At 35.1% G+C, this 23,211-nt stretch overlaps 3 protein-coding genes across 4 annotated transcripts; 1 reads left to right on the forward strand and 2 right to left on the reverse strand.

The window, feature by feature from the left end:
* Positions 1-10,177: 10,177 nt before the first annotated feature.
* Positions 10,178-15,855, reverse strand: LOC130936015 (uncharacterized). Of its 2 annotated transcripts, XM_057865982.1 has the most exons (4): positions 15,583-15,855; positions 15,381-15,436; positions 13,264-13,408; positions 10,186-10,655 (listed from the first exon to the last, which is right to left on the reverse strand). In XM_057865982.1, the coding sequence occupies exons 2-4, from the start codon at positions 15,390-15,392 to the stop codon at positions 10,540-10,542; spliced, it is 273 nt and encodes a 90-aa protein (XP_057721965.1). In that variant the 5' UTR covers positions 15,393-15,436; positions 15,583-15,855; the 3' UTR covers positions 10,186-10,539. The 2 variants fall into 2 exon arrangements, with proteins under 2 accessions (XP_057721964.1, XP_057721965.1); XM_057865981.1 differs by lacking the exons at positions 13,264-13,408; positions 15,381-15,436; positions 15,583-15,855 and adding an exon at positions 10,991-12,285 and having other exon boundaries at positions 10,178-10,655.
* Positions 15,856-16,124: 269 nt separating this feature from the next.
* LOC130933014 (uncharacterized) lies at positions 16,125-18,945 on the forward strand. The gene is made up of 6 exons (XM_057862502.1): positions 16,125-16,382; positions 16,465-16,521; positions 16,767-16,920; positions 17,797-17,894; positions 17,969-18,034; positions 18,732-18,945. The coding sequence occupies exons 1-6, from the start codon at positions 16,251-16,253 to the stop codon at positions 18,768-18,770; spliced, it is 546 nt and encodes a 181-aa protein (XP_057718485.1). The 5' UTR covers positions 16,125-16,250; the 3' UTR covers positions 18,771-18,945.
* Positions 18,946-20,768: 1,823 nt separating this feature from the next.
* LOC130935767 (probable small nuclear ribonucleoprotein G) lies at positions 20,769-21,890 on the reverse strand. Its single transcript, XM_057865652.1, has 4 exons — positions 21,694-21,890; positions 21,542-21,564; positions 21,187-21,308; positions 20,769-21,063 (listed from the first exon to the last, which is right to left on the reverse strand). The coding sequence occupies exons 1-4, from the start codon at positions 21,726-21,728 to the stop codon at positions 21,004-21,006; spliced, it is 240 nt and encodes a 79-aa protein (XP_057721635.1). The 5' UTR covers positions 21,729-21,890; the 3' UTR covers positions 20,769-21,003.
* Positions 21,891-23,211: the final 1,321 nt, after the last annotated feature.

Raw genomic sequence — 23,211 nt, forward strand, 5'->3', positions numbered from 1 at the left:
AAACCCATAAAGGCTGTTGCATTGCTAGATACTGGATCTTGCGCCACTGTCTTAAGGCCTCATGTTTTGCCAAAAGAGATGTGGGCACCTATTTCGAAGACATTCACAGTAGCCAACAGTGAAATCTTTACCATCAATCTCATTTCCAAACAGCCCATTGGATTGGAGATATTTGCAGGCCAGATCACTTGGCTCAGGGTATTGGGAAGCTACCTCCCAGACAAAGATGTTTTGTTTGGATTTGATGCATTCTTCAAAACTCATGGAATGCATATCAAACCCACCGGCCTAACTTATAAAAGGCAGTCTTTGCCTTTTTTAGAGATGCAAAGCATTCTTGAAATTCAAGAAGCTCCGGAAGAATACAGGGAGATCCAGCAACTACTCATCAGTGCTTGCTGCGATAGTCATGACCAATTCAACCACCCTGCACCTTTGTGGAAAAATCCGGAATTCTATGTCCGTCTTCCTTTCAAGAAGAATGAAGACATCAATCCAACAAAAGCCACGCACTCAGGAATGAACCCTGAAGATCTAAAATTGGCAAAAGTTGAATGTGCAGCTCTCCTTGTTCAAGGACTCATTGAACCAACCAAATCCAATTGGGCATGTCAAGCATTCTATGTTGAAAAAAGGGCTGAGCAGAACAGGGGGAAGAAGAGGCTTGTTATTGATTATAAGCCACTTAATGTCTTCTTACAAGATGACAAGTTTCCCTTACCAAAAATCTCAGTCACTACACAAAGGTTAAGTGGAGCAAAAATATTCAGCAAGTTCGATCTAAAAGCGGGTTTTTGGCAAATTGGGCTCCACCCTGAGGATAGATACAAGACAGCATTTTGTATCCCTGAAGCCCAATATCAATGGACAGTAATGCCATTTGGACTCAAAGTAGCCCCGTCTCTTTTCCAAAAAGCCATGACAAAAATCTTTGAGCCCATACTACACTCCACACTTATTTACATTGATGATATATTACTGTTCTCAAAAGACAATGAAGCCCACAAGACACTTCTGGCCCAATTCACTCAAATCATCAAAGATCAGGGAATCATGCTATCAGCAAAAAAGAGTTCAATTGCCAAGAAAAGGATCGAATTTCTTGGAATGGTTTTTGAAGATATGTTTTTTCAACCAGGAGAACACAAATAATGTGTTCTGGGGCCGAATGTCCAGGCCCCACTTGGACAAAAGTCCAAGCCCGACGGTTAACCGCCTTGCCATGGTCCAGCAAGTCAAACTAGGACCCGCTGTCATGAACCCTCACGGGGAGTCCTGCAGATCCGGAAGGACCCACGAAAGTGGACTCACAGCGAGAACAAATGAGACCGGCCACTTGAAAGCGACAGGTTTAACCATGACTATACTTAGCCCAGAAGGACTAAGGGAATTGCCTAGGCAGTCTTTTAGGGGAACCGCAGTTGGGATCTCCCCCGACTATCCCCTCAGCTCCGAAATCGGAGTGGAGAGCATCAAGAGATTCCACCCCTTGATGCCGGGAGACCTGCTCAAAGAGCAAGTGCCGATCCTAGGCACCGTCAGAACGTAGGCTTGGTGACACCTACGCCCTCTGAATATACGATAAAATCGCCTATTCAGTCACGGCAAATCTACCAAGACGTACTTGTGTACATCTAGCAGAGATCCTGTTGACGGTCTCCCAAGAATTCTTGGTGTATTATTCCTAGGAACTGTGAAGAGGTACCATTGATGAGTTGGAGTCTTTCATACTCAGACAGGTTGTTCACCCATTCTCGGAGGTTGCCAGTCATCCGATTTATGAAGTCTGCAAGGACTTGACTGCTTGTAATGTTTGGATTGGCCATGGTGGTTTCAATCCAGGCACTGAATTCATTTAGCCTTTCTCTGTACCTTGCTGGTTGAATATCATCAAAGGTGAACCATTTGTTAGAAGTTTTCACTTCAAATGATCCTGTCCGTGTACGGCTAGATGAACCAACAGCTTCATCTCTTTCAGAAGTCATTCCTTCCTCTTCTTCTTCTTCTACAGGATTAACCATGGCTATTGCTGAAAGATCTGCTTTGTAATCTTCTTCAAACCAATCATCTGTCTCTTCACTGGTCTCAGTAGTCTCCTCTTCAGATTCTTCATTAATTTCTGTACTGTCCAAGGAGATCATATTGATAGATCGTCCTGGAGCGGGAGACCTTTCTTTGATGCCTTTGTCTTTTGTAGGAACATCTTCTTTTCTGAAAAAGTTCCCTGGCATCCAAGGAGGATGAGGCTTGGGTTGCTGAGAGGACTGAGACTGTGATGAATAACTTTGTCCTTGGGGAGAGATAGAGTTTTTTGTATTTTCTTGTCTGGCTAGATGATAAGTGGATTTGAAAATGGAGTCATAATCTGGAGTTTCTGGTGGTGAATATGTTGAGGGAAACAGAACAGGTGAATACGAAGGGTATGGCTTAGGGTACATGGATAATGGGTCTATAGCCAGTGTTTGAGGTACTATTGCTTTATTTTTGTCCATCTCAATTTGGCGAAGTTGAGCTTTAACTTGCTCTAGCTCTCTATTTTTCTTGTGGAATTCTGGACCAAAATACCTATTGTCAATATAGGTCTTAAGTTCTTGGTCAAGTTGAAAAGCTTGTGTAGATAGCCGATCTTTGAGTTCAGCAATCTGTTCAGCCATAGAGCCTATTTGTGCTGAAAGACCTTCAGTTTTTTCCACAAGAGTGTCGAGGGTGTGATCAATTCGGAGTAAGACCTTATTTTGGCTGACTGCATTGTCGGTATGCCAGTTAAGTACTTCCTCCTGAGGAGTTGTTGCCTGATGTCCATGTGGAGTAATTCCTTGAGGAATCACGTAAGGTCTTCTGGTGATCTTCTTTTCATCAGTCTGAGTCACCAGAGGTGGGAATTCTTCTTCATAAGGTCTGAGAGTAGCAATACATGGGACAGTATTGGTTGGATGAGAGAAGTGACTCATTGAGTCCTTTCTGGACAATCCTGTCCTTTTGAGCATTGGTTTCCTTTTGATCATTGGAGCCGTTTCAGCATCATCAGGAGGCTCAGGTCTTTTGAAGGAGCAAGGAGTTGCAAGTAACTTCTTCTTCTTTTTCTTTTTCTTCTGTCTTCTCTCATATTCTTCTTCATCAGTATCACTCCATTGGTTAGCACAATCACAATCAGAATCACACATAGAGGGATCAACATCCCATATAAAGTGGCCATTTATATGAGAAACATAAACAGGTTTCCCGTTCTCATAAAAATGCACTGGTGGATCATGTTGGTTGTGAGTTGTTTGCACCTGGACAGGAGAGATCATGTTGATTCTTCTAAAAGATGGTCCTCGTAGTGAGGTTTGCTTGGTTATTCCAGGTTTCTGAAAAACAGTGGTCACCGTTCCATCACTATTATGAGTAATGGTTGGTGGTGTTGTAGTATGAACATCCATATGCTCTTTTGGAAAAGCTTTTTCATAATCAGTAATCCATTCCAATGGAATAATAGAAGAGAGTTCATCAGTGGTGATCATTCTTGGAATGTTTACAATTGCTGGTCCTCTTGCATTATCTGTGAACATGAATAATGCTTCTCCTGTAGTATTTGGGAGATTGAGATCAAGAGCATGATCTTGAACTCTATAGAGAACTTGATGATGTAGAGTGGCTTGTTCAGCATTTGAGTCTTGAATTACTCCAACCAGCTGTATCTGAATTTTCAATCTTTGGCATACCGTTGGATCTGAGAGTCTCATGGTGAAATTAGGGGCTATAGTAAGGATGACACTTCCATTTGAAAGTGTAGTTACTAATGCTCCTATTAATGCATGCTGGTATTCTTTGAAGGTGGTATCTAAAAGAGCAACTTTGGCTGTTACAGGAAGGGATCTTCTCCCATGAAGAGTGAGAATTAGCCTAACTGCTCCTAGATGTAAATGAGTGTAGCCCTGGTTTAAGTAACCTTGGATGAGTTCTGGAGGAATTTCCAAGGTTATGTACTGTTCAGCAGTAGTGGCTTTTAGACCACACTGTTGCATGTGGGAAGACTGGATGACTTCTTTAGGAGGAGGAGAAGGGTTTCTGTGGATGAGATGGCAGATGGAGGTGAGAGTTGATTTCTTTTGCCTTTGGTAAAAAAGAATATGGACTTATGAGAGGATATTCAGTGGCTGGGGTTCGGGAGTCTTCTGGAACATGGGTAAATTCTACTAGTTGGTCAATTTTGTTGCCAAGGGTTTTCTTTAGACTAGTGGGTAATCGGTCTATGCTCAGAGAGGTAGAGTGATGTATGGGTTGTGAGGAGCTTGATGAGTCTGTAGAATTCATAGCTAGTGGTTCTCTCCTACTTGCTTTCACTAGTAATACCTTCTTCTTCCTCTTAGAAGAGTTAGGCTCTGATACCACAGGGGTGAATCTCCAGTACTTCAGGAGGCCAATGAAACAATACATAGTTTGCTTATCCCAATCACTCTGTATAACCATGAAAACGAGTGAGATTAAAGGGTCCGAGCAAAACTTAGTATTATAACATTGAATCCCTTTTCCACTATGAGAAATTCCCATGGATCCTTTCCATGCCATTTTCTGATGAGCAGGATCCTCTTTTAGAGGCAAGCTCAGAGCATACTTTTATGGCACTGGATTGAGGAAGAAGGAAATAACACTAGCTAAGCTTTCAGAGAGAGAACGAGAGTTTTAGAACATTTTGTTAGATAGGAAAAGTGGATATATTACAATGTTCATTCAAATCTGATTACAACTAGGGATGAGCACCTTCTTATATAGAGGTCTCTAGATAGAAGTGATTTCTCACGAAATCTAAACAAACCTATCTTACAATGACAACTGGAGGATAAGGATAAGCCTTATCTTTTCTAATCTCACGAAATCTAAACAAACCTATCTTACAATGACAACTGGAGGATAAGGATAAGCCTTATCTTCCTTTTCTGAAACATGTGACAAAAGTCACTTTATTCTTGCACACTTTAATAATTATACAAAGTGGGGCCACTGCTTTAGTAAATGGACGGCTTGAAATAATCTTCTGGAAGAGTCCCATCTCCATCTGAAAAGGATGAGTTAGAGGCTAGATTGACAGTCCCTAAATCCGTATCCGGATCTTGTAGGTAGAGATACGGGTCTTCAGTATTTCCTTCATTTGGATCTTGGGCATCTTGCATGTATGGGTCATATGGGTCTGATTTTGGGCCTTCAACATCATCAGCTATTCCTGCATCAATTCTGGTTGGGCTTGGTGGTAAAGCATACACCCTTCCATCTAGATTTTCAGAATTCAGATCTTCTTCAGAATTTCTGTTTGGAACTTGTGTAGATGTGCTGGGTTGGTCTCTTGGAGCATAAAAAGAGTATTGTCCAAATTGATTGATTATTCCTGAAGTTATGAATCTGGACTGGAACTCCTGGAGAGTTATTGGTGGAACATCTGAGTGAAACGGAAGTCCCTCAATTACATCTCTTTTTCTACATAGTCCAGGCTGCCAAAGTTTGCAAAGGTATTTAGCCAGGGCATTTAGGACTGTCTTTTCATCGGTAGGCCATATGGTCGAATACCCAACAATATCAACTTTGTTCATGGTATGCGCATTCGTAGTATGTGCTCTACATTCTGTGAAATAATCTCTCTGAAGAGTGACAAAGCAACAGAATTTCCGCTTTGCCTGGGAGGGTTTATCCCACAATTGGTGTTGCTCAATCATGTTATATAACATCCCTTTCCATGCCCCGAGTGGTGCATACATAGTGAATAACCGAACTAGGTGAGACTGAGCTTCAGTGCGGTTACACAAGATGTGATATATAGGGAAGAGTGGTAGTATGATAGCATATGGATATAGGGAAGACAAAGCCCAGATATACCACATCATCTCCTCTGGTATGGGTCCTTGGATTATCGGTATAGTGCAAAAAGGGGTATCCATGTCAAAGTACCTTGGATTTGGGCTGATTTGGGTTATAATGAGGAGCTGGTGTAGCCAGTAGAACAAAGTTTGCCTGGCTAGACAGGCTATCTGAAATCCTGTCTGGGGTTTTGCTTTGAAGGGAAAAGGACCAAGTTTCCTTCTGTATGGGTTATTGAGCAGTGGACAATCAGGGAATGGAATGGTGTATGAAGGATTGTGGGTACTCATGGTGCAAATATAATGGATTGGTTTGAAAGGTGGTTCTGTCAGTTTGGGAGGTGACTCTTTGGTTGGTCTGGATAAATAATCAGCTAGTGTGTTTTGGTGACCTTTAATGTGTTTCACCTCAAATTTATAGCGGGAGAACCAATCTTTCCATCTCAAGAGTTGAGAGTCTGGCAAGATCTTTTTCTTGATGTCCAACATCGATGGGAAAGAGGTGTTATCCATTTCCACAGTAAAATGATAAGAACTGAGGTGGAAATTGAATTTTTCTATCCCTCTTTTAACAGCAAGAATCTCTTTGTAAGTGGCATGGTAGTGCTTTTCAGATTCTTTGAACTTCCTGCTAGCATGTGCACAATAGTGTCTTGTTCCATCAATCTCTTCAAGCAGCACGGCTCCCCAGAATTCATCACTAGCATCTGTTTGTAATATTCTTTTTCCTGTGCTGGGAATCTTTAAAGGAGGGGGGTCCTGAGCTATCTTCTTCAAGATTTTGACAGCTGTTGTTTGCTCTGGTCCCCATGGTGGGGGCTTCTTTTGCAAGAGTTTTGACAGCTGGCTGGTGTGTTTAGTCACATCTGGGATAAAGTCTCTGATGTAGTTGACGATTCCAAAGAATTGTTAGACAGCTATCTTCTTCAAGATTTTGACAGCTGTTGTTTGCTCTGGTCCCCATGGTGGGGGCTTCTTTTGCAAGAGTTTTGACAGCTGGCTGGTGTGTTTAGTCACATCTGGGATAAAGTCTCTGATGTAGTTGACGATTCCAAAGAATTGTTAGACTTGTTTGACTGTCATGTTCTCATCAGGGAAGTTAATTAGCCCTTTGGCAATGTGTTCTCCTGGTTGAAAAAACCCATCTTCAAAAACCATTCCAAGAAATTCGATCCTTTTCTTGGCAATTGAACTCTTTTTTTGCTGATAGCATGATTCCCTGATCTTTGATGATTTGAGTGAATTGGGCCAGAAGTGTCTTGTGGGCTTCATTGTCTTTTGAGAACAGTAATATATCATCAATGTAAATAAGTGTGGAATGTAGTATGGGCTCAAAGATTTTTGTCATGGCTTTTTGGAAAAGAGACGGGACTACTTTGAGTCCAAATGGCATTACTGTCCATTGATATTGGGCTTCAGGGATACAAAATGCTGTCTTGTATCTATCCTCAGGGTGGAGCCCAATTTGCCAAAAACCCGCTTTTAGATCGAACTTGCTGAATATTTTTGCTCCACTTAACCTTTGTGTAGTGACTGAGATTTTTGGTAAGGGAAACTTGTCATCTTGTAAGAAGACATTAAGTGGCTTATAATCAATAACAAGCCTCTTCTTCCCCCTGTTCTGCTCAGCCCTTTTTTCAACATAGAATGCTTGACATGCCCAATTGGATTTGGTTGGTTCAATGAGTCCTTGAACAAGGAGAGCTGCACATTCAGCTTTTGCCAATTTTAGATCTTCAGGGTTCATTCCTGAGTGCGTGGCTTTTGTTGGATTGATGTCTTCATTCTTCTTGAAAGGAAGACGGACATAGAATTCCGGATTTTTCCACAAAGGTACAGGGTGGTTGAATTGGTCATGACTATCGCAGCAAGCACTGATGAGTAGTTGCTGGATCTCCCTGTATTCTTCCGAAGCTTCTTGAATTTCAAGAATGCTTTGCATCTCTAAAAAAGGCAAAGATTGCCTTTTATAAGTTAGGCCGGTGGGTTTGATATGCATTCCATGAGTTTTGAAGAATGCATCAAATCCAAACAAAACATCTTTGTCTGGGAGGTAGCTTCCCAATACCCTGAGCCAAGTGATCTGGCCTGCAAATATCTCCAATCCAATGGGCTGTTTGGAAATGAGATTGATGGTAAAGATTTCACTGTTGGCTGCTGTGAATGTCTTCGAAATAGGTGCCCACATCTCTTTTGGCAAAACATGAGGCCTTAAGACAGTGGCGCAAGATCCAGTATCTAGCAATGCAAAGCCTTTATGGGTTTGTCATAGATAGATGTCTTGACTTTTAGATCAAAATGGGGACGAGGAGTACCATCAATCTGCTTCATTCCTAAGGATCCAAGATATTCAAGTTCTTCTTCTGGAAAGTTTGACCTTTAGGAATCTTTGTGATAATGGAGGCTATTGTTGGTGCTAAGGAAGATATAGAAAAGATCGACCTTCTTGGTGGATAGTCTTCTTCTGAATCAGAGTCTTGGAAAACATATTCAGTTTCTCCATTTTTAACTTCTTGTTCTTCAGTACTGATTCAAGATCTTCTCATCTTCATGGACGCTGCCTCCATTAAGGACTGAAGCATCTTATCTCCTTTTTTGTCTTGTGAGGGCATGACTTAGCAAAATGTCCTTGTTTTCCACAGATGAAAATCTGTTTGACTTAGTCTGAGGTTTTCTCCTTTGAAATAACGGTATTTTTGCTTCCTCCTTCCTCTTCTAAAAGACCTTTGATGGAATGCCTTGTTAGGCGATTGCCAATGGGTCTTTTTCTTGGTCTTGCATTCACATATGCTTGGCTCCTTGCATTTGATCTTCAAATGTGACTTGCTACATGCTCCTTTGAGTTTGCTCGAATTCTTGCTGAGCTGTTTGAACATTTGCTGCTGTTCACACAATTTGTCAAGAGTGACTAGAGCCAATTGGTATATTTCTCCAATGGTAGTGGTAGCCACTTCTTTGCGAAGAGCCATCATCATTCGGTGTAGCTCTGGCTGGAGTTCTTCTGGTAGGGATGCGATAAAGACTTGTTTAAGTGACGGATTATTATTTCCTCCAAGAGGATAATATTTAGCAGCCATTTTCTTGTAGTGCTTCTCCAAGTCCTTTCTGTTGAGTGAGCAACATTTCATTTCATAGTATTCTTGAGAATTCCTCTTCTGAATGATTGTAATGTCTCCCAAGAATTCTTGGTGTATTATTCCTAGGAACTGTGAAGAGGTTATAAGTTATTTTTAATATAAATATTTATTATTTAAGTTATTTTTTCAAAAATAATTTAATAAAATTGTTTACTCAAACTAAACCTTAGTCATGTAATTTTTAATTCTTGATTCTTAATTCTTCTATAATTATTCTTTTTTTATAACTTGTATACAAGTTGGATAATACAAATTGTATATTATTGTTGGCAATGTTAGTTAAACACTTATTAAACCTTTCATGCATATCACAATGACATGTGTGGCTAGATACTAACTACTTGGTTTTATGATTATTTTAAAATCTTCTTTAACAATTTAAATTGGTTTAATTTTAACTTCCTCATAATCTCCACTTCAAAATTAATTTGATAATATCTTCAAAAACTCTACCTGAAATAAAATATTAGTACGTAAATTTATTTAATAGAAACATCAAAATCAAGTCTTTACAAATAATCAACTAATCTAATTGAAATCTAGAGAATATTTTCAATGTCTTTAACAATATTTGTTAAAGTATTTTTCTTTTTGAGTTTAGAACAATTTCTCTTTTAATGATTTTATTGGCATATTTACATTTTCCATCACAATATTTAAAACCTAATTGAGATTTTTTTGGTTGTTGCTGGATCCAGTATCTCTCCAGTTACTTCTATTAACTAAAGCAGTTGTAGAATTATAATGATCATTCTTATCACATTCCATCTTTTGATGGCTTAGAAGCGATAATTTAATCACATCAATATGGTGAAAACTCAGGTAAAATTGATACCTCATAACCGTTAGATAAAAATTTAATCAAATCAGTCAAATCATCTAATAGTTCTCAGATATCAACTTCACGTAAAGTCGATTGCACTTAAGTTTCTACCCATCAATATTTAGACTTTTATGACCATAAATGAGTAATCAAAAAATGCTTGAATGAATGAGGTAATGAATAAAACAACATCATAGCTTGTTGTTTTTCAAAAAAAGTCTTACCCATATTATTCAACTCCGTCACCAAATTATGAACTCAGCACTATGTGATTTTACCGAAGTTTCTTATATCATACAAAACATATAAAGACATTGTAAAACACCAAGACGATTGACTGTCTTGGTCATTTTTTTTTTTTTAATCAAAAGTTCGATACAATAAAATGGAACATCAACGTTTTAATAGAAAAGTACTCATAAATAAAATAAATTAATTCTTAATTATCTTTAACAAAAGCCATCAATAACCTAAAAGATCAAATATCATTCCACTCTTTATAACTCTTAATCAACCCGTTAACTATTCCTGCAACATCTGATTCTTGATTCCTGAAAATTCTGTCATTCATTTTCAACCAAGTACTCCAAATGATAACAATGAAACCAAATTCACCAATATTCTATTAATTTGACTGCATGATTGATCCCCTAAACTACGTAAACTTACAGTCATTTAACTTTATATCCACCAGTTTGATAATGCTGTTAACACACTAGTGCCTTTTCTTTCTTCTAACTGCACAACCTCATTGAAGACACCCATGTAGCAAAGAGGAACCTGACATATTTCCGATAAAAAAACTCAACTCTTCCCACACAGCAAGCTTCTCTTCCCTTGTATGCGCACCATACACCAAGCAAACTGCACAAATAAAAATTATTGTTTGTTAATTCTTCTTCTATACACAACCATCTCTCCCCTTTGTAACAATTACTCAACCTAAATATTATAACATCCCACATTATTAATAAACCTCCAGAAGCACCTTCCGATCCCACAAATTGCAAACTCACCAGATCATTACCCCAAAATTGCACTACATTAAACTTAGAAATCACCTCCTTCTTTGTCTCTATCAATCCTAACATATTAACATTATTTTTACGCTTAAAATTTTTACCATTTTCTACTTTTCAACACCCCCTAAACCCCTCATATTCTACGAACTAAAATCATTTAAAAATTTTATTACACACCTTATTTTGGTTTTTGGAGCGACACCTTCTTGCTTTCTCTATCTGTTTTGCTTGTCTCTTTTTTTTTGTGCCAATACTTCATTTTGAGTTTGGAGAATAGTCATAATGTCCTCATCTTCGTCATGTAAAACAGCTTCTGATTCGACAGCCAGATTCTAAGCAACCCTATTTTCAGCCATATCTTTATCCCAACTTCCTTCGTATTCATCTTGATTAGTTTCACCATCTGCATCCTACTCTGAGTCCTCCGAATCTTCCAAGTTCCTTACAACCCCTTCATCATTCAACCTAATTTTCTGCACCACTGTATTCTCATCCTCTAAATCTGAATCTTGCACTGCATCACCCTCATCAGACTTATGCCAACATGCTGCTTATCACTCTCGTCCAAACTAGCGTGGATCTCATTAACTACACTTGGTTGAATATTTTTTTTCGCTGTGTTGTTCGAACAATTCTCCACACCTCCGCCAATCTCTTTTCCGGTTTGATTCTGCTCGTCGAGTGCATAAGGAGCTTCACGCTCCTCCCTGCCCTCCACGCCATCAAGTTCAATGTGGACATTATCACCTCCGCCACTAGCAGCTGACTTCTGCACTTCTCCTAGATCTGCCTCATCGGCGCTATTAACCGTGGCATCAATCCATTTGTGAACTCCATGACTAGCCACGCCCCTCTCTTCACCGTCGCTCGCAGCAGCCAGCAAGGTGGCCCTTTTAAGACGCACAATGACGTACTTTTCGTCGCACCATACAATCACTTCGCCGCCACACCCCACTAACATATTGGGCCTTATATGCTTCAACCCAGCCCCAATTGAACTTTTGTTCAACACCAGATCAACTCCTTCTTTTCGTTTATCCCCATATTCACAAGTCTCCGTTCTTTCAGAGATTGCTTCGTTACTGATTATTTGAGATTTCATAGATTACTCACTTACCATAACTGCCGGATACACCACAGGAATATCCGTTCGCGTTTTCAAAAAATCCTCATGCCACTCATCCAAATCTTCAATAGCAAATACATTTCTATCCTTGTCATGATCTGCTTCTCGTAGCCTCTGTGGCATCATTATCACCGCATCCCATCCCAACTCTAACAATTTCCTCTAAATTTTTAGTTCTTCACTTCTATGGTGTTCCAACACAACTTTAATAAAAAAAAAGTCGGAAACGATTTTAATTTTAATTTTGACCCAAGACATTAGGGATGAAAAAGTATTTAACCCTAAAAATTGCTTATTACTAAATAAATTCCTAGATTAGACTATATTTTAACCCATGTATGAAAAGAACTAACATTTGTCTTCCTTTTTGATTGTATCTCTCTCTCTTGTTTTTTTGTTTGTTGTTGTTTTTTTTAAATATATATATATATATATATATATTATATATAATTATATATATATATATATAGATTTTGATTAATGTTTTGTCTTGTCTTGTATTATTTGTTGTATTAAAATATTTACTAGGCCAATAGGAAAGGAATAATGCAAACAAGGGAATAACTAAACATATTTAAACAACATGGATAAAAACTAAAGCAAAATAAATTTTGTTTGCACTGTTCCTTTTTTCTCAACAAAATTTATTAATTTTTATAAGAAACTAAGATTAATAATATTTTTTAATCTTCTCATAATTAGATTATTAGATAGAAACCCCTAACTAGGGGTGTTCATGGTTTGGTTAATCCAAAAACCAAACCAGTTTTTTGGTTAACCAAAAATATAGTCTTGGTTATTAATCAAATTGGTTTTACATTAAAAAAGTGGTTATTAACCGGTTAATAAAATTCAAAACCGGTTTTTAACCGGTTATTTTTAAAAAAACCGGTTTTCAAAAAATAACCAGTTTTTACATAAAAAAACCGGTTTTCACCAAAAAACCGGTTTTTTTTACCAAAAAACCGATTTTTACATTAAAAAAACCGATTTTTATATCAAAAAACCGGTTTTTACACAAAAAAAAAAGTTATTTTTACACCTAAAAACCATTTTTTACACAAAAATTAATTTTTTCACATACAAAAACCCAAATTTTTTTACTTTTTTTTTTAAAATTAATTTTTGTAATCTAAATTAATTTTTTTTCTTTCTAAATAATTTTTTCTTTCAAATGCAACTCCCTTCGCCCTTCCCCTGTAGCCTAACTGCCTAAGAAAGAAACAAGTGCAACTCAAGAATTGGATATAGTTTATGTACAATACTCTTGATGCAAAAAAGAAAGTGAAAAATCAAGCTCAAAAGTGTTGACATTGAGCCTTACTTTCATCATCAGGGGTTCTCTTGAAGTGCTCCCAAACTATTGATCGATTTTTGCGCTCAGATGATGTGGTTGGGAGAGGAGGTAATGTAGAAGTCGAATGCTCTGCAGACTCTGAAATGGGAACATCACGATCGGCTACCTCATTCTGAAAAAGAAGCCATAAAATCTAATTATTAAATACTTTAACAATATTAAATCTGTAAATATATACAAATTAAAAGGACATAGGATAAGTTGGAGAAAATAATACTTTGCTGCATAATGGTAAGAATCCTTTATACACATGAAGAAAAAAATTACATAGGATATAAAAGTCAGGAAACTAAAACTGTAAATACATAGAAGTTAACAATCAACTTGTTATATGGTACACCAGCCAGTCATGCATCATCAGATATCTACTGATTTGATCAAAGTTTCGATTCTTGTGTGGTAAAAACCTACTGCATAAATGAAGAATAGGATAAAAGGGGAAAAATTGAAGGAACATAGGAGCTGCATTGATGAATAGAAGGGCAACAACCGATGCAACTTGCATTCTTAGATCACATACATATACATAGTAATGAATCATTTGAATTCATCATGATTTCCTAAACCCTAACAATCCATTTTGTTCTTGTTTATCATCAGAGTCGTACAACCTTATCATTCCATTTCTTTTTCTTGGTCCAGAACTTGATTTAAAAAGAGCTATCAATATATATACATAGATATATAAGCCTTAAAGACAAAGCAAATAAGAATGTCACCAATATATTCTTCTTCCTGTTGCTATCTTCTACTTCTACGTAGAAACATAGATAGTGAATTAAAGTTGGAGAAATTAAGATAGAAACAACATGTACACTGGTAGTAATATACACTCACATGTAAGTTACATGAAAATCAATCCACAATAAATAAAACTCCATTGTCAAACCCTTACATAACATCTACACTATTTACATGAACTCACAGAATCCTATAACACTTCAAGAAATTAAGAACCAAGCAGGCATTTTAAAATAAGTAGTGCATCCACTCTTTCTCTTGAAAATTTTTCATGTGAAGATTATTTCATCTACTAAATCTTTGAAAATATTCTCTTCTAGTTTGACACTTACACTTTAGTTTCTTTCTTACTCATTGCAAGAAACTGCTGATAAATATCACTTTTGTCACTGAAATAAAAACATCACATCGCACCAAGGGCCCACATTCTAAAATACTGTTGAAATCATCTATTGTCATTGTGTTTTTTTGCTAATCACTATATTGATCTGTCTCTTCATTTTCCTCATAAGACCACAAGAAGCAAAGCTTTTCTTTTTTTCTTCATTCAAGCAACCAAGTATAGCTTTTCTGGAAATTCAGGAACAAAACATATGGCTACTTCTAATCCAGAAATAGGATTTTGTGGACAAATTAAGGTGGGGACTAGTGAAAGCAAGCACTCCTAAGTCCTATACTATACTATACTCCTAAATTGAGTTGTTTCCATTGCCTATACTATAGTTGCTACTTGCTAGAGCGAAAGATTCAAGGCAGTAAATAATGATAAGAAAAAGAAGGCCAAGGCAGAACACAGTTAATGATTTTCAGAACAAAATTCTATTTACAACAAAAATCAGTGTCACCATTTGAAGTGTTTTTATTATCCCTCTTATGCAGCATTGTTCAAATTCATCATTCATCCCTGCAACTTCAACTACTAGTCTATCTAATTCTAATTCCTATAAAAGATTAGGAGATTGGTTGTTGGTTTTATTGATTAGTTAGTTAGTGATTATAGTTAGCCTCAGTAACCATATTCTGTTATATATATATATATATATATATATATATATATATATATATAACCAAGTAGCACAATACATATAAAACACTTACGTATTGGCTTAAATCAGCAAGTAGATTTTTTATGAAATCAAGTTTTAGGGGGGTTCAATTTGAAAATTCATACACTGTATATAACACAACTAGCGCTACATATATACTATATATATTATGGTACATGCATGAACCAAAAAAATAATAAATGAGCATGGCAATCAGTTCATTAAGGATTCAACTACTACTTAGTTTAATTAGATATTTTTCAACAAAAAGTGAACCACAGTGAAGAAGAAACTTACAGCAGGATCCATTGAAATGGAGAGTTCAAATGTTCAATACTGAGAGATTTTAAAATCTGCACATTCAATCCATTGAAGTGAAGAAGTCAGTATACTCATGAAGGAACAAAACAGAACAAATCAACAAAAAAGAAAATACCCAGATAACAAATAACCCAGATAAAACTCAGAATTCAGAACCAAGGGCAAGGATGAGGCTTACCTCAATTGATGAGCATGAGCTCCGACGAGCCACCAACAAAAGAAGAAGAGAACCGAAAAGAGAGAAGACAAAGTCGCGAATGGAGGTCGAGGCAGAGAGACAGAGTCTCGAATCAAAGTGAAGACGGAAGACTCGAACTCGAAGAGGTAGAGGCCGACGAACCACCGGCGAGCTCCGACGAGAGGCAGAGAAGAAGAAATGTTGACGGTGGCGATTCCGCGATTGGCGAAGAGTGGATTTGTTTTTGTTGAAGAGGATTTGTCGAAGAGGAGAAGAAGTGAAATTAGGTTTTATTTTAATTTGGTTAACCGGTTAAAAACCGGTTTTTTTTATTTGGTTTTGGTTAACCTATTTTAAAAAATATGGATATGGTTTTTAAAATTGTTTTATAAAATTGGTTAACCAAAATGTAGTTATGGTTTTTTAACCGGTTAACCACATTTTGATTTTTTTTGCACACCCTTACCCCTAACTTTGTGAATGAGAGTTTATTTTGTAAAATAAAAAAAGTAAATATTTAATAATAATAATAAGAATTAGTAGTTCGTAATAAGGAGTAGCGTTTCAGTAATTGAAGATTGAAGTTTGGGTTGGAAGCCCTAATCAATCATCGAGAAAGGTCCTCCATTCTCTTCTTTACTAAAACCACTGAATCAGTGAATCATCGAATGGATAAAGGAAAGGGACTCATGGGATCCAACGCTCGAAGATGGGCCGTTGACTTCTCCGACAATTCAACCTCTCCTTCCTCTCGCGACGTTCCTGATCCTCCCGGTTTCTCTCGTGCTTCCATCGATCAGGTACTCTCTTTTTTTTTGTTGACATTCATTTTAAAAATTAAGAACGCAATTTTCTGAAAAAAAAAAACAAAAAACTTCGTAGGACGATTCAACCCTCAGTCGCCAGAGGAAGGATGCTGAATCAAACTGGAAAGCACAGGTTCGCCTCTTTTTAGCATTTTAATTTTCAATTTAGGGTAATAATTTGGTTGCTAAGAACTTATTTACTTTAACTATTGCTTATACTATGCTACTGGATCTGGATCAACATTCGATTTGAAATAGTATTGCATATTCTAATTGTGGAAGTAGTTTACGATTGAATTACTGTTTAAGAATTTGATAGGGCGTGGAAGTTATAGATCCTTTTTTAAAAAAAAGTTTTACATTTTGGGAACATGACAGAAAGCTTGGGAAGTAGCACAAGCCCCTTTCAAGAACTTGCTAATGATGGGGTTTATGATGTGGATGGCTGGAAGTACAGTGCACCTGTTCAGCATTGGTATCACCTTCTCAGCTCTTTGGCAGCCTATCAGTGCCTTGCAAAGCGTTGGCAAGAGTAAGATTCAGATCCTTGAATTGAACCCTGTATGATGTAAAGCATGTGTTGGTTTAGTGCATGCTTTTAGCTGTGACTCTGGTTGCATTTGCACTGTGATGCCAACATGCAATGTTGCACCTGCAATTGTGGTTGTCAACTGCAATTTAAAACCATGGTTGTACGTGATGCCTATCTAACTACAATAACAGAGAACTATTGTAACTACTGACTCTGATTAGAGCATTGTATTAGAATTCCATTATGTGTATTATTCCCCTCCTTCTCTTATGTGGATTGATAATTTTCACCAGTAATGATAGGGTATATCAGTATCATTTTTATAATGCATTGTTCCGTTTGTGTGCTGTATCCTTTTGTTTCACTTTCCTAATTCTTATGCATGTTGCTAATTATTAGCAGTAAATGTGCATATTGTTTTCGCTTAAAGGATTATCTATTCATCATATCATTTGATGATGGAAATGTTTGCAAGGAATAAATTTAACCAACCATAGTCTATAGTAATTTATATCTGAAACTAGTAGACTGCGTTGTAGTTGGAAATGCATTTGCTGAATATTTGACCCTATAGATCCTGTTCCCTATCTCCGGTGATTTGATATTTTGTTGTTGCCTTCGTGATTGATTTAGTCTTCTCTTATCTGGTCTTTCCTCAAACTTAACCAGTCATGGTCTAATGTAAAAGCCCTTATTAGAAGTCATTTTCTTCTCGAATTGATGATAATTCTCTCAATTTTTTTTTTCTTCTCATTACATTTCCATAATATTTTCTATTTTCAGATTAGTGAGTTTGATTTGTATTATGTTTTTGTTTCCATCTACTGTAAACTTATTTTTGTTAGAATTGTTAATATTTCTTTCTATTTTGTGCAGTTTTTGAGCCTTACAAAGACAGTAGAGTGGAGCTTCTTGGACCTAAGTTGTTATTCATAGCCCTTAATTTGGGTGGCTTGGCACTAGGTGTTTGGAAGGTTTGTACTTTAAAAGATCTTGTAATTTATACTTTAAAAGTTTACAATTCATATGTGAATGTTTCATACTGCAGCTCAATGCATTGGGGCTTCTTCCTACGCACACATCAGACTGGGTCTCATCCTTACCTCCTGCTCAGGTTGGATTCATATCTTCAATAATGTAACTGCATGTTATATTTGGTCTGGGTTATGTGTTGAGCCATCTTAAAACGATAGCCTAAAAAGATAGGCATGTTATCTTTCTCTGTTCAAGGTTTAATTATAGAAACTGATTCATTTCCTTGGACCCATTCTATTGTGTTTGTTAGAGTGCTGGTAATGAATTTTGTTAAATTATAAATTTGCTGGTTCCTTCATTCTTCTCTTCTCTTCTCTTCTCACATGCTTCTTGATTCTACAAATTAAGTCAGTTTTCCTTTTATAGGCTGAAACTGTTATCAGGATTAACTAAGCTATTCTTCCAAGTCTTTCTGTGGTGTCGATATTAACATCATCATTATACAAAAACTGTAGATTGGATTTAAAAAAACAAAAGATGGAACGAAACAGATTCTATGATGAAAGGGTTGTTGCGAATCACAATGCTATTAGGTTCTACATGCTCTTTTAAGTTCACTTTGTAAAACTGGATATTGATATTTTTTTCAATTTAAAATGTGATTATTGATGTTGAAAATAGATCTATGATGATTGATACTCTCCTGATTCCAATCTTTTGTGATTTAAGGACCTGGTGATTTAGTTGCGCCATGTTCATCGTTGTGATGCTATTCTATGTATTCAGTATTCTTTGTTCTGTGTGCCTAGTATAACCTTGCTTTTGCTTATCTACAGGAAGTGGAGTATTCAGGTGGGGGTCTTAATTTGAGTTGATGAGAAATCTCTTGTTCATCCTAGTGTGTTTTGGATGAAATTTAAATAGAGAAGGACGAGGCTTGCTTTGTTATTTACGATAAATGTAACATACTCTTGGAATCACCTGGATTGGCCAAGGTTTGTAGGAGGCTATAGTAGTCTGAATAATTAAGAAAAAAATGTTTCTCCTTTATCTTGTTTTTGGATAAACTTCTATTTTTGCCTAGGATTCCAATATTTACATGTCAATTTTCTCTCGTTTTCATTTTAATTTAGATATTATGAAGCATTATAGTAATTGACTTGGTTTATAAGCTTTGAGTACATTCATGGACATGGATCCTCAGATGCTAAAAATCTCATATGACTTTGCGGGTAGTTTAAAAAATTAAAACATGACAAGCTCGTGAGATTTTCCCGTGAGGTTGCATTTCTTTTGATTTATTTCATCACGGCAGCAATATATGCATCACAATCTTAGGATAGCTATAAATAAGATTGTTGTCTTGTATACTGTATGTTATAAAAGAGCTAATATGATTATAATATCTCCTCTGTCGTTTACATAAGCTTGAGGAAACAATCACCTAGTATCGGATCCAAACTCCAAAGTGTTTATCTCATTTGTTTATATTTTTAAATTAACGGAAATTACTATCAAGTTGTCAAATATTGCATCTGAATATTATTATTACTTTTATTCCATTTGCTGATTATGTAGTTCCTAAATTTGATATTGATTATTATTATGTTTAGAAGTATATATTGATATGAGATATTTTTTAATAAAATAATGATCGGCTTAAAGTCAAATTGGGTAAGCTAATAAGAAAAAACAATATCATCAAGATTAAAAAATCTCATCTCTTGTCCAAGAAAAAAAACGTCTCATCAAAACCTCTAAAGAATATCATTAAAAAAAACCTCTTTTTATCATTAAAAAAAACACGTCTAAAGAAAAAGCCTATTGAGATGATGACAAAAAAAAGCCTATTGAAAAAAAAAATTATTCTATCATGAGCTCATATTGATTAAAAGGTTAATAGTAAAATTAATCCTTGAAATATGGGACATTTTTTAGATTTATTTTTAAAAGACATTCTTCAATTAAATTGATCTTCCAAAATTTACAAAATAATTATGTTTGTTCTTTAGTGACTTTATTAATAATTTTTGTCAAGAATTAATGACGTGATAACATATATAATATTTAACATGTCCAATTAGATGTTGAACAAATCTGTTTTTGAAAATCTATCAATTTAGTTGCTAAGTCATTGCAAATATAGTTTATGTAATTGGAAAAAAATGACTAAATTAATAAATTTTCATAAATATATCTAGTCAATGTCCAATTAGACATGTCAAGTATTATATATATTGTCGATTAACGTTTCATATCATCAATTGTTGACAAAATTTGTTAATGAAGTCACCGAAGGATAAATATAATTAATTCATAATCTTTGAAGAATCAATTTGATTGAAAAAATATTTTAGAGATGAATTTGAAGAATGTCTATTTTTTAGAGACTAATTTGACTATTAACTCATTATTAAATAAACAGAAAACATATCCCATGATAACCATCTACCTAATAGCACTTCTCATGTGTGAATTACTGTCTTATTTCAAATCACCCCATTAAGGAATAGCAGTGTATCATACTTGTATATTAACCACAAAACCAAGTGGATCCCATAGTCATATCAAGTCATGAGGAGGTCTTGGATGCAATCAAAGTTCTTTCAAAAGCAATTAGAGGCTCGGCCAACAAAGACTCTTGGCCAACAAAAACAAGTGCTATATATCTTAATATACTGATATCTCAATTTTATTTCTTCTTCACATCAAATCACACTCTTATTCTAGACCTGCTATTCTTTTCCTTAAACTTCATTCCATTCATGATTAAATCTGAACCAAGTTTTGAGGAGATAGAACCATCAAAGTATTATTAAATCATAACAATAAATAACGGGAGAAAAGATTATAAATTTATAATTCTATCGACATAATTTCAATTTGGCAAGGTCAGTGCCATCCCATTAAAAAACCATAGCGGTATGCACAGTAAGCTACACTAACAAATGGACCAGGAAGAAAGGAAATGAACCCCAAAGTAATGGCCAAATGACCTTAAGATCCACAATTCCATGTTACTCTCAGAACTAAACCATCTACAATGTTCCAAATACACACCAATTCAAACATTGCAATATATTGAGAAATATTACAATAAAACAGAAGTCAGCCCCTGTTGACAGGCTCAAGTGCTTCAACAGTAACCACACTATTTCCTCTAATTACCTGCATCATCAATTTTAAAAACAAAATCTGGGTTAACTTGTACTCTATTCCCTCTAAAAATGTTCATGTTCCTGGTTGGCAAATTAAATTAATATAGAGAATGAAATGGAAGACAGAACTCACCACCATCCCTATTTCATTCTTTTCATTGCCATTGACTTCAACAGTGTTGTCAACAACTAAGTTCATAAACTGGTCAAAACCCCTGAGGGTACCAACAATCATCCTGTTTGCATTAAGCTTAACTGCAAGCATATAATAAAAACTATTAATTTTTAGTATTATTGCTTCTCTCCTACAACAGCTAACACTTGTTTTCAAACATAAACAAACAAACAAAAAACCCTAAAAACTACAAGGTTCAAAATTCAAATGTCTATCTCATATGATGTATGCACAGTTCAAATATACAACATTATTAAGGGGTAAAAAAAAATCAAACTTCAGAAAATTAAGAAGAAGAGAGAATCCAACTTACTCTGAAGCTTCTTGTCCATGTACCTGCAGCATCGCAAAGAGGGAGAAAGAAAGAAAAATAAATTTAGGTTAAAATTTCTCACTGCATCAGATTCTGAAGAGAATTGACAAATTGAAAGATGAAATGAAGTAAATATGGTTAGTAATGCTTACTTCTTCAAATCCGGTGGCTGCCCTGATCTGCTCATGGTGAAAAGTTGAGTAGAGAAGCAACAAAGACGAAGAACAAATTTTGGAGTACAAGATCTTGCTGCACTCCGAAACCCTAGTGATTGTTTCACCTTTAGTTTTTAGCCACTGAGCCCAATAAAATATAACCCAAGCCCATTACTAAGGTCCTAAGTTCGAACTTCTCAAATCTTGCAGCTGAAATCTAATTCAATTGGTAAAATCATACGTCAATTTTTTCTTTCTTTTTTTTTTAAATAGGAGATTTAAATTTGAACTTTTTAATTGAGTATAAAAAAATTATATTATTTGAACTATTATTTATTGGCAAACTATATATCTCTTTATATCCTACATTCGATTCAAATCTTATAAAATATACCAATTAAATATGAATTTTTTAGTATTATGCAAATGAGTGTATAATATAAATGTGTTGTAGTATCTAAGATTAAAAATTATCTAATTTATGGGACTAAAAAAAAACTTTTCAAATTACCAAATTTGTTCGAGGTTCAGACCAAAACAAAATTAGGAAATTAGTTGATGAATCGTCGAACTTTGTTGTAAAATTTACTAGTTTATGGATAATTAATCCATTTTGTTATATTTATGTATGGTTTGCTTATAAAAAAATCTATATGTATTTATTAAAAGAGTTAATTTACTTAATATACATGCATAATTAGTAGTTAATTTCTTTTATAATATTAATATTTAATTTCATAAAAAAATAACATTAATATAGGTATCTGTGTAAATTTTATTTTCTGATATAACTATTACTTAAAAAAAGTCTATATATAAATGTGTCTTAGTGATAAAAGATAAAAAGCCGAAAAAGGTGAAAGTCTATCATGAAGTTTATAGGTTGATGCTTATTGACAATGTTAACGAGAGTAAATAGTTAAATTAATTTTTAAAAGATTATTCATTTTTTAAATTGATTTTTGAATTTTTTTAATTTATATTTTAAAGATTTTAAATTAGTTATATTAGTATTTTTATCATTTTGTTTATTGATGGTGTCAAAATTTGTTAATGTGGCATATTAAGTGACACTCCAATATATATTTAGGAGTTTTAATTGACTATTAACATAATAAATTTATGAAATTAGATCAAATCAAAACCTAATTATGAAGAGAACTTGAGGCATTGAAATTCCTGAATTTGAAATTAATTTTATCTAATTTTATAAACTAATCATATTAATAATCAATTAAGACTTCTAAATATGTGTTGGGGTGTCACTTAACGTGTCATATTAATAAATTTTGATACCATTAATAAATAAAATTACGGAATGATTAACATGACTAATTTAAAATTTTTAAAGAACGAATTTAATTAAACAAATTTTTTAAAGACTAATTTAAAAAAATAAATAATTTTTTAAAAACTAATTTGACCATTTATTCTAATGATAGGGGATAAATTAAAGTTTTCCTTAATCATACTCATTCAACTTTTATACTTTAGCAAATTAAAGTTGTAATTTTT

The sequence above is a fragment of the Arachis stenosperma genome, chromosome 6 (assembly GCF_014773155.1).
Source record: "Arachis stenosperma cultivar V10309 chromosome 6, arast.V10309.gnm1.PFL2, whole genome shotgun sequence".
NCBI classification, from domain to species: Eukaryota; Viridiplantae; Streptophyta; class Magnoliopsida; order Fabales; family Fabaceae; genus Arachis; species Arachis stenosperma.